Source organism: Pinus tabuliformis, chromosome 9 (assembly GCF_031772625.1).
Source record: "Pinus tabuliformis cultivar Carrire ecotype Pingquan chromosome 9, CPIR1, whole genome shotgun sequence".
Lineage (NCBI taxonomy): Eukaryota > Viridiplantae > Streptophyta > Pinopsida > Pinales > Pinaceae > Pinus > Pinus tabuliformis.
The window spans coordinates 1,578,493,883-1,578,512,961 of NC_142307.1; the positions used below are offsets into that span (position 1 = coordinate 1,578,493,883).

Here is a 19,079-nt window from a genome sequence, read left to right on the forward strand (position 1 = left end):
TGGTCAATCAGGGGGTTCTCGAGTAACTACTGCCAGAAGTCCAGTCTACTATGATTGGGAGCATAAATATTCATAATACGGAGATTCCTGCCTATTTCAGCAGAGAAAATATCCATACCCAGGAACCCATGACCACCCCATGCAGAGATGACCTTGATGGTTTGAGGGTTTACCCCAAGAGAAATACCCCCCGATCGTCCAACGACATCCGAAGCCTGAAATTGCCATCCAGGCATGATGGCTAGGAGAGTCCTAACAATCTGCTCTAACCTACCGAGGGTTTCTTGAAGAAAAATGATATCACATGGCTCACTGCCTAGGAGCCTCTTAAGAGCTAATTTTTTAGATGGGCTAGCTAAACCCCTACAATTGAAGGATAGCCACTTCATGGGGGAACAATGCCAAGGGTGTCTTGTGCTCTAAGTACCCTTTCAATGGTGTTCTGTCTGCCTAGGGCCACATCAGCCCTAGCAATCTTGATGGCTTTGGATATCTTGGATGGCCTCCCCCGGGAGGGCTTTAGCTCAGCTTTTGAGGATGTGATGCCCAAGCCAAGCGAATCAGTGATAGCTTGGTGGTGGGAGCGGAGATTGTATGAGTGTGAACCCGATGCAGTTGGGGATATAGGGAGGTCTTGGAACCCCTGAGAATGGACAACTGAGGGGGTAGTGGAGAAAATGGTCTGGGGGCATCAAGTGCACAAGTAATGGGGGAGGTAACCAAACAAGGTAAAGATGCAGTAGATGCCAAAGAGAATATAAAATGACTATCATTTAGAGTAGAGGAAAAGGGGGAAGAAACAGTACTCGTTGATGGAGAAGCCACCGCAGCAGACCGGGATCTAGTCATAGGTGGGGAGATAGGCAGAATCTGGGCAGCACAGGATGGTTGAACAGTGTCCCCAGCCGCAACCTTTGGACTATCCAGACCTGAGGGCTGCTCATCCACAATCGGGTCTTCTGTCTGGCGATGCTTCTTTCCTTTGGATGCTGGAGGAGAAGATGGCGAGATGAGTGGATAGTCTTTGTAAAGATGCCCAACCTTGTGGCATCTTTTGCATCTGAATGGGACACCTTCATAATCCAGGTTTTGTCTGCGCGCATAGTGCCTCCAATGTAGGGTTATCTTCTCCTCCAGGCCTTCTTTAGTATCCAAATGAACCAGTATACGAGCCATGGTCATATTTCTAATTGTTTCATAAGACTGGTCATGCTCCAAGTAGGTTCCCAGTGCATTGTCGATGTGCTTGAAGACATCCAGAGACCAATATTGCATAGGAAGCCCTGGTAAACGTACCCATATCGGCCCAGCTCCTAGTTGTTCCCTTTCAGGATCAAATAACGGATCCCATCTTTTCAGCAAGACCGGGGCAAATTCAATGTGCCAAAACCTAGAGAGTATCCAATCTGTGTACTCTTCCCTGTGAAATCTAAGGGCAAACCACCCTCGCGTGAGAACCCGAATGGTGGGCAATTCTTTGAGTAAAGTGCCCCAAATCTCCTTGGTCTAGAGATGTAGTCTCTCCACTATGTAATTCTGCCCACAAACTCGGCCCACCAGGACCTTCTTGGCCGTTTCAGCCACTTCTCCCATCGAGAGGTCTTCCCTAGAGAGAGGTTGATATCCCTGTCAACGGCCTTCAAACACCTTCCTTTCTTGACTTTTTCAGACCTGCGTGCCATCGGATACTCCAGGAGGAGTCCCCTGATGCCTTGGTTAACTGTCTACGGAGTAGGAGGAGTGGTTTTAAGGTTTGGGACCAGCGTGCTGAAGCAGCCAGAGCGAATGGGAGTGTTGGGTGTCAGGTTGATAGGGTTAGGTACAGAGCTTCCAGCCTGGGTGGGGAATGGGAGGGTAGCAGACCCGGGATGTGGGATGCCAGAGAATGTAGGGGTGTAGGACAGGACGAAAATATGAGGTGTGTGAGGCAGCGGCGAGTCGAAGGTAGGGGATGGGTGGAGGCAGGTGCCAATAAGGTTCAGGGTAGCCAGGGAAAGCGGAGGGCAATCCAGACCGGAGGCATCATCAAGATCGACAGAGGGCGGTGGGGTATTGAATATATATGTATTTGCATGGTTAATTAAATTATATCTATTTTTACTTTAAATTTATTAATCACCCAAAAGTATTGCATCTATTGAGATGCAAACAATAATTCCAAGAGTGTAACAAGTTTTATAAATGTTTCGTGCCTCTATGAATGCTTATGAATGTTTAATTCATTGAATTCATTTGGGGTTAAGATTAATTGGTATAATTTATTATTATTATATGTGAGTGTTTACTTATTAGAAAAAGGAGTTGTCTTTAGTGCGACTTTTTGGACTTTCTGTGTCAAAATACGGCAGAAAAAATTGAGATGAAATCTTGATTTGTGTTATTTAAACTGGTTTTTTTACTGTATATATGGATTCAATACCCTGAAAAACCCTTGGGGCACTTAGATTGTGCAGGGTTTACCCATCAAACTTGAACTTTCAATAAATTCCTGTCGGATTTTAGAGAAATTAGACCGGAAAAAACCCACTGGAAAAGCTTCCAAAAAGTTGTACTAAAGAAAACTCGTTAGAAAAACCTTGTAGGAAAACTCTGAAATACTCTCATACTTACAAATGGTAACTAATGTAAATTTATCAACAATAATTACAATAGCTATCTTGATATGGATATTGAGTTAGGCATGCCATAGTGGTAGCTAGCCCAAATAATAACAATAAAAAAATAATAATATGAGGATGGAAAGCTTATTATGGGATTGAAAACAATTGTAAGTCAAGAGATCTTTGGGTATGGGATAAAAAGAAAACTCCTCTTCAATACTATGGTTACTCAAGTTATTTTATATGGTTCTAAGATTTAGGGTTGCATACTCTCCAAAGAGTCATGAAGAAATATAGAATAGATGTAAAAGCACTTTATAACTTATGATCTCAAGATTAATAAAAATACTCTCCATCCTATCATCCTGATTTAAAACATATGTAGGTGGTGGACATTGAAGAAGCGTCGGAATGATAGATAAGGGCATTAAAAAAACCGTTGAAATATTTTTAAAAATGAGTTATGTATATAGACATAAATCATTTAACATGAACACAGAATTGGCAATTCGGGAGCCATAACTATCTGAGCAAATTCAGGAGAAGGAGAAAAACAAAAAAAACAAAAACAAAAAACCCAAACCCGAAAATGGTTTGGCTCACATAAAATTGTGAGAAGAGGCAGCAATTTATATTTAACATTCGTTAACGATCAACAATGAGTAGATAGTACAAACTGCATCCTACGGGTATTATAAGAACGGGAATAAGGTGACAATGAACCATGTTAGAGTGAGCCAATATTTATCACACCTCAATGCGGCATGCCAAATATACTAAGGGAGCGTGCTGATTACAAAAGTGTATAAAGTGTGATTACGAGCCTTGTTCATAGGATCCGTAACCTTTTACAAAAAGGAGTGAATATGATCAACTCCGATGGGTTCTCTGCATTTACGTCTGTACCACGTCTCTATTGTGATCTTTATGGAAATTATAATCTTGGAAACCTGCCATCTATATATAAAACAAAGAAAAAGAGAGATTAAAAAAATGATTTATTGAAAAACTGTATAATCAGGTCAGTTGAGAAATTAAAAATTAATAATAGATTAATATATATAATTTTTTAATAAAATGTGATACTTTATTTAGCAGTTGTCTATAACGCGACTTTTTGAAAACCTTTTCGGCGGGTTTTTTCGGTGAAAATCCGGCAGCAATTTATTGGAATCGCAAGTTTGATAGCTAGTTTCTGCACAATCAAAGCGTCCCAGGGGTTTTTCAGGGTGCTGAATCCGAATATGCAGTTAAAAAACCATTTTAACTGCAACAAATCATGATTTAATCTCAATTTCTTCCGCCGGATTCCCTCACCGGAATCTCCAAAAAGTCGCATTATAATAGAAATATATGAAGCCCTTAGGGTTAGCGAAATTGGTGAGTTCTTGTTATTTAAGCACTTCTACTAAGAGGTTATTGGGTAAATTCTCTTTGAGGCCCTTGGGGTTAGGTTGTGCTAATAAGCCAGCACGATGTGATCCTTTTTGTGGATCTACCCAAATATTTCCTATATATATATAGTTGGCAAATGTTTTTAGAGATCAATTTATGATAAGCATCAAAACACTTTATTTATGATATGTCACACATTGTTAATATTTAAAAATTAATTATAATAAAAATCAAGCTAATTAACTAAATTATAATTTATTGTAAATTTTTATTATTATTATTTTATATATATATACATATACATAATCATGGAGATTCACTCCAATCATGGTCTATCAATACCAAATGCAAAAATAACCATAATATATATATAACACATATACATAATCATGGAGATTCACTCCAATCATGGTCTATCAATACCAAATGCAAAAATAACCATAATTCATTGTATATGTCGCTATCAATGTTTTTTAATTAATCAATATAATTAAAAGGAAACAAAGAGCATTTAACTACTTTTAAAATAAATCTCAACCTTTAATTTGTAAATCTGTTACTAAGAATATTCTAAAGCTTTTAATGAAAGTTAAATATCTATTATTTATTTAATAAGTATTAAGAATTAAATTAAAATTTTGAAAATCCTTGAACGTGTTCTAGTCTCAAGTGGTGTCAATGAGGCTAGAAACACAAATGGATTAATTATCTCCAAACCTAGTTTATTTTTCTAAGTGAAAATGTCATAAGTAAATTTATTAATCAATTTTAATTATTTTCTTAAGTCTAACTTAGGGAAATGGTTAATCAATTAGTATTAATTGAAACAAGTCGATTTTTCTCTAGTGGCTTCTAGAAAAGTAATTTGATGAAGTCGATATGATCTTAACTATCAATTGTAATTAGATCATGGCCTTTGATTTCTTAATGAGATATTATAAGAGGAAACCGATGGGCATCTTGGAGACACAATTCAAGTGAGTAAGGGTGCAGTGATAGCATGGGTTGACACCAATGTTAGCTGCATGGTGTTGGCATTGATGTCAAATCTAGGAGTCAGTTAGCCAGTTGTGGTTGACATTAATGTTAACGGGCTTTGGAGCTTGTGATGATGCTTTGGTATTTGTCAGAGGTTTGTTGATGTTATGAGGTATTGCAGAGGTGGTACAGGTCCTTATAGAAGTGTTGGAGAATGTTTGAAGATAAGTGGAAGAGTTTTGGGGAGAGAAAGCATGATTTTCCGTAGTTCAGAGGAGTCTTGCAGTCTTTGAACTATCAAAATGCAGCACTGGACGAGTGCCTATACCATCCCATTATTTTCATGCATACTTTAGTGTTAGGATACCCATTTATATCCCATTCAGATGCCTATCGAGTGTGAAAGATAAATCATGGGCCTCAACCAGTGATTTGCCCATGGTAAAGGTTGACAATGGTTCGTTTGACTTGTCTCTTCATCAATCGAATTGAATTGGTCGTCATTGAGAGTGAGAATATGTTGAAATTTTGAATGACTAATTGATTTGGTCATAACGCTCTAGATCACACAAATGGCAGTGGATTGCACTCATCTCATAGATTTGGTCCCTTATGGTATGAATGCATTAATCATTGAAGTATCAATGATTTGGTGTCTCCATCGCTGCATTCATCTCATCCAAGTTAACAACAATGGATCTAGTCCAAGTTGATTAGATCATTGCAGTGGCTTACGGTTTGGTCTGAGTTAGAGTGTAGGAAGTTATTTAAAAGGTGTTTCAATTGCTATTGCATAGGTTTGATTATTTGTAGAGACCAGGCCAAAGATAGCTAGATCGATTTGAGATAGTGTGTATGGACAAACCCAAAGATAGCAAATGTGAGTGCGCATGTAAAGAGATCGATGGCTCAGGTCTGAAGTGATGTGTATTAGGCATGGCTAAGAGACTCTACATTATTGATTCGTGTGTGCACATGGTTGTATGGCATGCATTCAGGCTGATATGTTGTATGCAAAGATCATTGCTTGAAGTAGTGCGCTACTAAACGTGACAGAGGAAATCCAGTGCAGGAATGGTTGTAGCCAAGCATCATATGTTGATATTAGGAATGGTTGTAGCCAAGCATCATATGTTGATATTATCTTTTGATGATGTTCGTATAGACAGTGATGAAATGCATGAGACAGAGCATTCGAGTTTGAGGAGTCAGAGCAGATTTACAAAAGGGTCTATTTGGTTTATATTGTTGGTGTTTCAACAATTAATTATTGTGGTTGTAGGGTCTATCATGTGGATTTTACTGATGTGGTTTTTGATTTGTGTGTGGCTAAGAGTAGTGTGTTGTATAAAGTATACATGGTTGAGTGTGTTCATTGTATGTTTTTGTAGTTTGTATGGCTATGCATTGTCATGCATATACAGAGATGATGTTGTAGTAGTTTTATATTGAGTTGTTGTGATATATAAAGTGTGATGAGGAGAGTTAGTTGAGTTTGTGTTGCTAATTTATGTAAGGTAGAGTGACTCACTGTCTTGTAATTCTATAGCATTGCCATTGTGTTGTCTTGAGGTGTTTCTAGGGTTGACAACTTGTTATCTTGTCATTATGTATGTACTAGAGAGTCGTGTATTGTCATCTTGATGTATGTGTGTTACTAAGTGAGGTTACTAATGTCTATAAAGTTGATGTGATAGAGTTTGGTCATGAGTTGATTGTATGAGCAGGGTATAGTTTAGAGTTGTTTGCAGAGGTTTTGAATCAATTGAAGAGCATAGAGTTTGTATATGGGCCTAGTGTGAAAATGGACGAAACCTGGCCTATTGTTTGTTGAGTTTGAGACAGGTGGATCCTAGTCTGAAATATTGTGAAATGAGGCCCACAAAAGAACTTGAAGGTTGGGACATTCAGTGATAGCAAGTGTTGGCTTATGGATTCAGAGTGTAGTGACATCCTTCATGTAGTGGCATGAGAATTTGGGATTAGTGTCTTCGATCCAATGGTGGTTGGATAGACTATTGCGTGTTGGGGCATCCAGTAAGTGGTGCCCTAGAAAGTTGTGGGAGTAGTGGCTTCCATCATATGGTGGTCTGCAAAGTTCAAGAACTGGTGGGTTCCTTTAGGTAGTGGACTAGAGCAAGAGGTATTCATGTGATTGGAAAGTTGTGGCTTACACATTTGTGGTGGATAGTGCAGATGATGTAAGAATATTTATAATAGTAATAAAGACACATAAAAAGACAACAACAACAACAATGGTTTCTCCCAGTTGGGTTTTCCACCTAACATCCAATGTCCTTATGTGTATGATTGATGGCTTGTACATTATTCTCTTTTGGTTGTTTGATGATTTGTATCTTTTTGCTCATATTTTTTACAAGATTGCTTAGATTTGTTGTTATACATTGTGATGTGCTGCTAATAAATGAATGAATCAGTTATTTGTTAAAGAAGGGTAAAAAGTGGGCAAAGATTGACCTAGGGTGTAATACTAATTCACCCACCCTCTCAGTATTGTTAATCTTTCAACAACCAACAGAGGGTTCAACAATGATTGAAGATCAATTTTCTGAATAGAATGTCTTCACAATGATTTCTAGTTTCTCAGTGACATAGGGAGTTCAAAATATTCTACAAAGGTCGAATTTTTGCAAGTGGTGTGAATTGATAGAGAGAGGCTAGTTTTCTAGAGAGAGGTTGAGTTTCCATAGGAAGGAGGAATTTTCCATAGAATTTGATTTGTAGGAGCATTGATGAGTTTTCTAGTAGATATCAATTTTCAAGTGGAGGCCAAATTATTTGGCCAAGAACTAAAGCTTCTAGAGGAGGCAAATTTATTCTCCAAGGCCACACGTGTGGGTTGATTTAGGGTTGTACAGGAGGGTCAAATTGATTTTGAGGGGTCGAATAGCTTTTAGAAGGTCGAATTAGCTAGCATAATTGAAGGAAATAATTTGGCAGGGCTTTTCCAGTTTACGACAAACAGTTTATGTAATTTTCAACTACAAATTTGTGGAAGATTAATAAAACCCTCATCTATAGAATGGTTTTCCCTACCTTGGGGTTTTTCTAAGGAAAATTTGTCCAAATGTATTGATGTGTATTTTATGTGTGGTGTTTTCCCAGTTCTTATTGTTTATTATTTGGTGAAATTTGTAGTGGTGTTTTTATTCAATATTTGCAATAAATTAATTTATTGGGACAAATAATCATTAAAATATAGGTGAATAATTACCAAATTAAGTCTAGTTGAATTTTCACACCTAGATTTCTCACCTCAAAAGTCATCTTCAGTGTGATTTAAAACCTCCTACTCCAACTCAAACAAGTGTTCAAGACCCGTCTCTAGTCACTTCTTCAAACTTTTGATGATATGCTTTGCCTCTTGGAATTTTTTATTTTTATTTCATATAGCTCTATCTATGGTATATGTTATTATTTCATCAATATTAGATTCTTTTATTTCGAATTACCTAAACTCTAGACAACGGTTAAGAGATATGGTTTTCCCTAGAGGAAAATTAAAACAAGGCATTGCATGAACAATGATATTTTTGTTGATGTATGATGAAATTCTAAAACAATATAACCTAAATTCACAAAAAAATTACTTATTGGAAATTTTATTTGTTAATATTATGTATTTCTTAATATCAATTAAAATTCAACCCCCCTTAATCACAATAACATGTTTATCCCTTTGATAAGCGTGGGGCTCATGGCCAATCTAAATGTAGGACTTATGGCCCATGCAAATAGATTAAAGAGTGATTTAGAAATAACTAACCTTTAGTTTTAACCTATTTTAAACTAACCTATTTTTAATAATAATAAATTATTCTGTTTAATAATTGTTTTAATATTTTCTCCAAATTTTAATAAATTGATTTCTTAAATTATATATATATTAATATATTTCCAAATACCATTTTGATGCTTATACATATTCAAATTATACTATCCATTAAAAAAAAATAGACAAAATCTTATTTCAATACTCTTCTCATAAATTATATTTTTAAAATTAGCTAGATCTTCAATATCCTTAAGTTGGACACAGTGTCATTTTGTCGTAAGTAATTCCAGTACTATTTATAACTGAACTTTCAATTTGCTTTAACTTTTGTATTTTTTATTATCATTATGAACAATATTTTTCAAAATTTCAAAATTATATATATATATATATATATATATATATATATATATATATATACTTTTTAAAGTAAATTGTGTATTACATGTTTATGTGGCTTTTTTCAAAATTATATATATATACTTACTTTTTTAAGTAAATTGTGTATTACATGTTTATTTATATAGGATACATTATATTAGTAATTGAGCCATAAAACTAAAATGTTTAGTTGTATCACGATAACCCAAAAGATGTGAGACAAAAGGACAACCCAAAAAAAAATCCCAAAGGGTTGGCTTGAGCTGGAGAACCATGTGCATAGCTACAAGAGAAGATGGCTTGAGGTTGATATAGAAGCTAAAGCCATCATTCCCATAGTTTGAGTACACCAAGCTGAGTAAAGAAAACAATTGAGATATGAAAGCATAAATGTCTAAGTTGTTTTAGAGAACCTAGTTGAGTCAATTTGTTGCTCCACATGTTGTTGAGGAACCTTTCCAGAATCAACATTAGGACATACTAAGCATTTCCTTCTGGTTGAGGATGAACAATTGGCCTAGGCATGACACCTATGCCCAAGTCGATGATCGGGGCCACTGATAGGGAGGGAATGTCCTGAGCTAGAGGCAGGTATGCGCTGAGTTGTTGTTGATGCCTTGTGTTAGGAGTATTTTCGATGCCACTACCTTTATGAATTTTTTTGTTGTTCTCCAGAGTGACAATTGGACTATGATATGTGGAGGTGGTAGCATAGGTGGTGGTAGAGTGCAACTAAATCCTTAGGGCTTTGTCCATGTATTTTATCACTACCTTAGCAAGTCCTAGTTACAACTCCAGTTCGAGGAGACAAGCCTCAAGCACTAAGGACCCCTCCTCATGATCATAAAGATAATGTTCGAGTGTGTTGTGTAGAGCCCATAAATGGTCCCCAACATTGTGAAGCGATGAGGTTTCCATATCAACCACCATGCGCTAGTATATATGAGGGATACTAACATCAAACCAATCAAATCTGAAATCATACCATGGCAAAGGCGTGGGTCTCCTTCTTCCTCTTCCCCAAAAACAAGGACATCCCCTTTCATGAACCATTAGAGCATGATAACAATGACTACATACTATGGAATCACTACACAGGAGAAGAGCACAATGTTTCTTCTTGAGAGATCTTCTGAACATTCATCTAATCCATCTACCAAAACTTATAACCAAACCCGTGGCAGGAAGATGAGGAGGTGAGTATGACAAGTGTGTCAAGCTTGCAAAGAGTAAATTCCTAGAGGCTGAAAGGACGACACCTTGATACACTCTGCAATTTCATAGGTACAAAAATTGATTAGGTTGCAAGGGAGCCTAGTTGTGAGCGTTGTCGAGTGAGGATATCAAGGTCAGAGAGTGCCTTTTCCATCAATGGAGTGGGTGTTATACATGGCCACTTTTTTGACACTCGCATATGGGGAAAGAATGAGATATCTTACAAACCAAATAAATAATAAAATTTAATATCATATTAATGTAATTTTGGAAAATTTAATAATAAGAAATTAGGTCACATTTATCTACAGAGTTATAAGTGTGACCATTGATTTAGATATGAATCAACACTTAACAATAGTATGATTTTATCACTTTATTAGTATGATTACTCGCCTTTGAATTTGACATACTTTTAAACTTCTTCAATCTCACTTTTCTTCTTCGGTGCATTTGTTTGTTTGTTCCTTGTGAACATAATTCATGCTTACAATTTCTATTTGTTCCTTATGCACATACATCATGCTTACAATTTAATAGTTATCTTTACACACCAAATTCCATTCATACTTTGATGTTGAATGTCTTGATGGTCTTGCGTTGTTTTACCAATAGTTTGTGGTTCAATAATTACGAGGATGGTGGTATGTGAGGCTATTCATCAAGATTCAATTATCATAAACATAAAAATAAGTGATCGATGCTAATTCTAAGTCATAGGTGATATTTATAGAACATCATCCCCTTACTGTTACAATGAAACCAAATACAAATGATCATACTTAGTCCATAATGTCTTGGATAGATGGTGATCGGGTGCTCAATTCCCTGCCCCGATTGGGATGATATATTGGACATGATGAATATGTAGTCCCGCCAAGCTAAAAAATGATCATACTTAATAATTTCTCCCCTTTAGAACATTTCACTTTCATAAGAAAGTTCCTTCTGCTCCATAATATCTTTTGCATAATTTCTAATGCTACTATTAAGTTAAGAAAACACTTTAATTCTAAAAAGTGACATATGTATGTAGACTCAGATTATTTGCACATACATGCATTTGCATTGTTAACTATATTAGATCCATCTTAACCTCAAATATATTGAGCACCAAGAAGTATTGAATATATTGAGATGCAAATCATTCCAACAATACAACTACTTTTGGAAATGTTCCATGTGTTTTCTTCCTTATGGAATTTGATACCTATGAAAGATTGATTCATTTGGGGTTAATATTAATTGAGATAGGTTATTATTATCCTTCTTTTTCTTTGTGTTTGTGTTTATTTTTTCCAAGGAAAACCTTGTAGGGAAACTCTCGAGCGCTTTCCCATATTCACAAATGGTACCTAATATAAATATCTCAATGTGAATTACAATAGTTATCTTGATATGGATATTGAGTGAGGCATGTCATAATGGTAGTTGGCCCAAATAATAACATTGAAAAAAGGAAAAATGGATGATGGAAAGCCTATTATGGGGCTTGAAAACAATTGTAAAACAATAGATCTGTTGGATATGGGATAAAAATAAAAATCTTCTTTAAGATTCTCATCACAACTATTATTTTATATGGATGTGAGATTTGGGGTTGCAGTATCGACAAATATTCATGGAAGAAGATATAACCAATAAAAAAGTAGTTTATAACCTACGATCTCGTGATTAAAGGAGATACTCCCTATCTTATCTGCGATATTGAAGCAAGCTTTTTCCTCATTGAAGGCATGGATATGACTAGGTATGTTATGTATAAGAATAAGCTAAACAACATGGAAGCTAAGAGGTTTCCTAAAATTGCTTCTAACACTGGCCAAAATCCCTACTTTGGGCTATAGGGGGTGGCATAAGTATACCTAGTTTTCTAAACCATTGGGGGAATAGAGGAAGAGATCATTTTGTAGCACAAAGATAATATTAAAAATATTATTACATCAAAATTTAAGGAGAAATTGTGGGGTGATAAAGAGTTAGAGGGAAAAATGAAACTAAAATATTATAAGGAGGTGATCAACCCCAATATTGAAAATAAAAAATATCGAGCTATTTATTGACTAATGTTAAGAAGAAAATAAACATTGCTAAAATAATAACAAATTCTCATGAGCTTCATAGTGAAACTGGGAGTGGGTCAATTCCCAAAACACCATGGGATAAAAGAGTATGCAGTCACCTTTTCCACAATAAGATTATTGAATATGAAAAGCATTTTCTCTTAGATTGTCCATCTTATACTCACATTCAATCTAATTTGAAAATATTTGTAGCACTACCAACCTTATTGACCTTTTAAGTCAACAAAATTATGGTCATCTTGGAACGCTTTTCTTAATATTTTTTCTAGCATAGAAATATAATGCTAAAAAATTCCAAGAAATCTCTTCCCTTCTTAGAGTCTTATAGACCATATCAATCTTATTGGACATTAATCATCATCATCAATTGACCCATAGAAAGATCCTACACCGAGTTCAAAGTTCTCTCTATCTAACATTAACTAAATCAACCTCCCTTTTTTAGATATACTCTCTTAAACTAGGTTATAAAACCGCCTTTAAACTTAACTATATTACATTAATAATTTTCCTATTAAAAAATATAATATTATAATAATAAAATATAAAAATATATATATTGTTATAATAATAAAATATATATAAACTATATTTTAAAAAATATATTTTCCTATTAAAATAATCTAATATTACAATAATAATATATATAAACTATATATTTATATTACATATATTATTTCAAAATATAAAAATAAATTAATAATATCTAAAATATAACAAATATGAAATTCAACCTAAAACAAATATATTACCAATATTATTTCAAAAGTATATTATTAAAAACATCTAAAATATAACCAATATGAAATTCAACCTAAAACAAATATATTACAAATATTAATTTAAAAAGTATATTATTAAAAATATAAAAATAAAAATATCTAAAATATAACTAATATAAGCTTTAAGCAGAAACATATATAAATATAAAATTAATTTATATATTAATATTTTATTTATATATATATATATATATATATATATATTAAAAATTTAAAAATCAATTAGGAAATATCAAAAAATATAAATATAAGCTTCAAACTAAATATCAGCAATTTAAAAACTCAATAATAATTTCAAAAGATTTACACCCCGTATTTATCTAACACTCGAAGAAAACAAGACTCTATAGTGAAGAGAAAAATAAAAAGACACCTCAACAAGAAATGATGGATATGTGTGTACGAATTTTACGTGTAATGCAACCCTCGTCATAATCATGGGGTTTCTTACATTGTCAAAATTAGAACTCCTATCCGACGCAACAAGAAACGTTCATATGCCTACTCATCAGCGTTAAAAAATTAGATACACCATCTATAATCTAATAAATAATTGTTTTCAGTAGCCAGCATATGAGGGAAAAATCAACTGTTTCTAAATCCTGGTGAGATCTTCATATGAGGAGGTTCTGCGAGCGCGTGTCGAGCGGGAATGCGAGCTGAAACCATCCAACCAGGTAGCTTCAGCGCAAAGTGCCAAATCACAGGTTTGCGCTTTTTTTGCTCCATGCCTCAAGCTGTTGCTTAGTCCATGAAATGTCCACCACCCGACGTGCACCATCTCAGACACTTGACGACTTCTGCCCATAGCCATACATGCTAGCCCATAGGTTGACACGCACACTCCATCTACTCACTGGTCTTGCCATTATATAACCAGCGCTGTGGCAGGGGAGTAAAATTTTGGCTAGCATCACTATCATCCTTTTGCGCCCAGATGCCGAGCTGAGTTTCTCCTTTGACTCTCGTTTCTCTCTTAATCACCTTGGGTTTTTCTGTTTTTTCTCCAAATCTACTGGTTCTCGGGCTTAATGGAGGATTATCGTCGCTTTCCCCTCGGCATGCGCCTAGAAAGAGGTCAGTTTATGCTGTCTCTCACAGTTTTGATCTTCTGTATATTTTAGATTATGGAATGTAGTTCTTACCTATGAATTATAGACACTGCACAGTGTCAGTAAGTTTTCAGTAAGTTGTTGTCATTCTGAACATCTTCTGTTATGACGCTTTAAAACATAAAGATGGGAAGAAAGTCTATGTAACGTCTGGACCATTTTTAAGATAATCCATGTTTTTACTTCCAACAAGGCTTAAGATATTTTTTCAGGGTACGCTTTTCCCAGCAAGTCTATAAATCTCTATGCTCTGGTTTTAGGGGTTATTCAGAATGTTCTGGGCAATCATTCACAAATTGAAGAAGTTTATAGTAATTCATAAACCTTGTGAAGACATCCGATTTAAAATAGGTGCATGGTGGTGCATGGTTGAAATATACTGTTCCTGTTTAAGTTGTCAAGATTTTTCATCCAGTGAACAAGGAGATGGTATGCTTCATGAGTTTCATTTTGTAGTTGTGTTCTCTCAACCTCTGTTAGGACCTGGAACTCCATTGGACTGCAGCCTGTAGTTTTTACCATCCTACCGATGGCCCTGGCTCTTCAGACCAGAAAACCTTATTCTCAGGACCGGATTTCAACACTCTAATCTGGATTGGAATTTAAAATATCATTTGGATTGGGATTATGTCGTTTAAGTGACGTGCCCTCTACCAAAAGGTATAAACTTTTTAGGATTATCCCTTTCCAGTCAATAGCCATGATCGGTGACGTCATCCATAGTTATTATCTCTACTTCTTTTTCCGCGCCTACCTTGATTTTTGGATCCATCCTTCCCGAGTTTTCTTGGCGCCAGCTCCTATGTCAGTAGTGACTTAATTTCCCTCATTTGGCATTTACGTTATCTAGGCTTTTCTTTCAGAGATCGGTCAGAGGCTGATTAATTCTGGTACAAAAATCCCGATTCGGAAATCTATCTAGGACAAAGGTACCTTTGCAAAGACAGGGAGAAGGTTTTTGGAGGCGCATGGACGGTGGGTCTGATGCGTCGGCCACGGAGGCCATGATCTGGGCTGTAGTTCAGGCTGAGAAGGAATGGGAGGATGCCACGTTGTCTGGTGGATGGCAATCTACTCTGGATGACGTGGTTGTCAAACCTTCGAGGTATAATGCTGACAGGGAGTGGGAAGGTCTTCATAGTGAGCTGCCAGGTCGGGAGGTCAATAGGAAAGGTGTTTTCCAACAAAAAGATAAGGTACTACGCGAGCATGCAAGCCACTATAACAAAGCTCGGAACCCTGTAAAACCATCCCTCCGCCTTCTGCTATAAAATTGAACAGTGTTCACTTGACTGAAAGAATTGAAAGTCTACAAGACCTAGCTTTGGTAGGTAGATGGCACTTCCCAGAAATGGATGATGCCGCGATGAGAAAATGGCTCGAGGCTCAGTGGAAACCATTGATTGGATATACCCCCATTATTTCAAATCTCATGAAGGAGTGGTATTGCTTTCATTTCTTGAGCGCCAGTGATGTAGAAACCATTCTGAAATGTCCTTGGGTTCATAGAAGGAGCTTCCTCACTCTCTACAGGTGGTATATAGGGTATAATCCCTTGACAAACACTCCTTCGAATAACCTAATCTGGGTAAAACTTCCAAACCTTCCCCTGGAGATGTGGTCCAAGGAGACTTTAGCTGAGATAGGTAATTCCATTGGAAGATTTGTCTACGTTGACCCAAGGTGTCTTGGGGAAAAAGACAAAAGAATAGCGTGGATCCTCATTGAAAAGGCCTATGGGGGGGGGTTTTCCTGACCATATTGAGATTGCCTAGAGAGACTTGAAAATAAAACAAAGACTGGCTTTTTGGGGCATCCCTTTCAGATGCACAGCATGTCACAGGACAGGTCACCTTATAAAAAATTGTCCTCGGCACTCAGCTCTAAAAAGTAGACTGATTCATCGAAAGACCCAGACAGACACCCCCGTGTTCACTGAAATGGAGAACCCATCTCCATCAGCTAGTTTATCCCCGACGGAACTTGTGGATGAGCAAGTCGTTAAAAATCTGGAAAATGAAATAAACAAATCTCCTCAGTACATGTCTCAGGACTTCTCTCTGGGCCTCGATTCCAATCCTAAAAGTGCGGCAAAGTTTGCTTTCTCTGTTGTAAACAAGACTCCACCTCTCCCTTGCGCGCCCATCCCGGAACCAAATGACGACAAAGTTTTTCCTTCCCCTCTGCAAATCCATTTTAATGTGGGATCCCATCCCATTCTTATTTCTTCATCCTCGCCGACGCCCAAAAAGAATTTCTTACCATCTATGAAGGGCAAAGAGCCCATGGTGGTTGTTACCCCACTAAACTCCCCTGTCTCATCCCCAACAAATTTGTATGACAACGACTTAGACTTTCTTCTAAGCAGAAAATCTCTTGAGTTGGAACCTTTGACCATCCATAAACCTAGAAATCCTGCTCCTCCTTTCATAAGCCCGAATTCTGCAAGAAATATAACAGTGAGAAAGAAGCACAATGGAGGTAGCAGACATTTTAGGGGGAGGACAATTGCTGCAGACAGTGGTGTAAGGAACCTGTCCCTGATTGAAGTTCCCATCTTTGACATGTCAGAGTCTCAGCCTCTTAGAGCAAGCGTGGCTGGAGAAACTTCTAAATGACCTTCATTATATCTATGAACATTAGAGGTCTGGGAGCAGACCTAAAATTTTTGGCACTAAAGGATCTGTTCTACTCAGCTCAGCCAAAAATTATTTTAATTCAAGAAACCATGCACTCCAATCATGTCTCCATATCCTATTTTAGGAAAATGTTTCCATCATGGTACCTGGTAGCTTCGGAGGCCAAGGGTCTATCGGGGGGGCTGGCGGTCTTGTGGGACCCTGTTTGGATCAAAGCTAAAGCCTACAAGTGCTTTGCAGGCATTCTTATCTCAGCATCGATCAAAGGAAAAAATTGCCCCATTAATCTTTTGAACATCTATGCCCCATATAAGAACAGAGTACCTTTTTGGGAAAAATTATTTGCTTCAGAAATTTTTTATGTTGAATCATTGATGATAGCAAGCAATTTGAACGTAACTCTAAGCTCAAAAGAACGATGGGGAAACTGCAGGAAGAGAGATCCGCTTGCAGATCGCATAAAGTATGAACTCCTGATCAGAAATCTTGTAGATATAGCTCCATCCAAAATGATGCCTACGTGGGACAATGGAAGAATAGAAGAGGCGTACATTGCTAAAAGGATTGACCGGTTCATTGTACATGTCAACATTATTGATAAATTGGGCATGCCATACTCGTCCATTGGGAATTCATTTATATCTGACCATAGACCAATTTATCTCAGCTGGAGGGAAAATGGATTCAGAAAGGGGTACCCATTTAAATTCAATAGAATATGGTTAGAAGATCCAGACTTCAATGAAGTCATAAATAAAACATGGAAGGATTTATCTGCAAAAAACATGATTCCCCCGTTTTTGACTTTTAGAGACAAGTTGTCCGCTATGAGAAAGGTGGTCAAAGAATGGCAATTTAAAAAAAGACAAAGGGACAGACTTGCTCTTCAAGAAACTCAGAGGGAACTGGACAATATTTCAAAGGTTATGGATGCAAACTCCTTCACGTTCAGCATGAGATGCCGCATTAATGAGCTTGAGAGGAAAAAACAAAAGTTTCTGAAGCAGGAAGAAGTTTTTTGGAGACTCAAAAGCAGGGCAACATGGCTCAAGGAAGGTGACAAGAACACAAAGTTTTTTCATAAATATGAAAACTCAAGGCGCGAGAAAAATACCATATGGAAAATAAGGGATGGTCAGGGGGGCTATCTTTTCTCTCAACAAGATATCTCAAAGGAAGTTGTGAGACATTTTAAAAGCCAATATAGTAGAAGGGATGGATGCGGGTTCCGGGACATCCTATGGGGTATTGACCTGGCTCCACATATGTTAGATGATGAAAAAAATGAGAGACTGTTTCAGGCCATAACAGAGGATGAACTTCTAGGAGTAATGAAGGCCTTTAAGAAGGATAAATGTCCCGGCCTAGATGGCTGAACAATAGAGTTCTTTGTCCATTTCTTTGATATCATTAAACAAGATTTGCTAAGAATGGTTGAAGCATCAAGAATTTCAGGTAGCATTCATCAATTCACATCCTCTACCCATATAGCTCTTATTCCAAAAAAAGTGGAAGCAGACTCCTTTCAAGAATTCAGGCCGATCTCCTTATGCAATATAACTTTCCAAATCATAACAAAAATAATTGCTGAAAGGATAAAAGCGACTTTATCCAGTTATCTTACAAAAGATCAGCATGCATTTTTAAAGGGAATAAATATTTTGGATGTTGTCGCTAATACTCAAGAAAGCATGTTTTCTATGCTCTCAAAAAAATCAGATGCTGCCATTCTGAAAATAGATTTACAAAAAGCGTATCACTGTTTAGATTGGGGGTTCATAAGATGTTTGCTAGCAAAGATCAACCTGAAATCAAATTCCATTAGATGGATCATGGCATGTATAGAAAATGTGAATTATGCTGTCATCATTAATGGGATGCCTTCTCCTTTTTTTCCAACAGAAAGAGGGCTTCGTCAAGGATGCCCCCTTTCTCCTCTTCTGTTCATCCTGGCAATGAACTCTCTTAGCCTTCATATAAACAAGGCGGTCTCTGAAAACAGGTGCAGGCCTGTCAAGATTTGCAGGAATAACTACATCTCGCACAACCTATTTGTCGATGATGTGCTCATTTTTGCAATGCTCTGCAGGGTCTCGT

General features: G+C 36.6%; 1 protein-coding gene across 1 annotated transcript; it reads left to right on the plus strand.

Moving 5' to 3' along the window:
* Positions 1-17,110: 17,110 nt before the first annotated feature.
* Positions 17,111-18,358, plus strand: LOC149154721 (uncharacterized). The gene has a single exon (XM_089444205.1). The coding sequence runs from the start codon at positions 17,111-17,113 to the stop codon at positions 18,356-18,358; it is 1,248 nt and encodes a 415-aa protein (XP_089300331.1).
* The last annotated feature ends 721 nt before the right edge of the window (positions 18,359-19,079 follow it).

Excerpts from the sequence above, each read along its gene's own strand:
- LOC149154721 (XM_089444205.1), top strand. The coding sequence starts at position 17,111 with ATGTTTCCATCATGGTACCTGGTAGCTTCGGAGGCCAAGGGTCTATCG.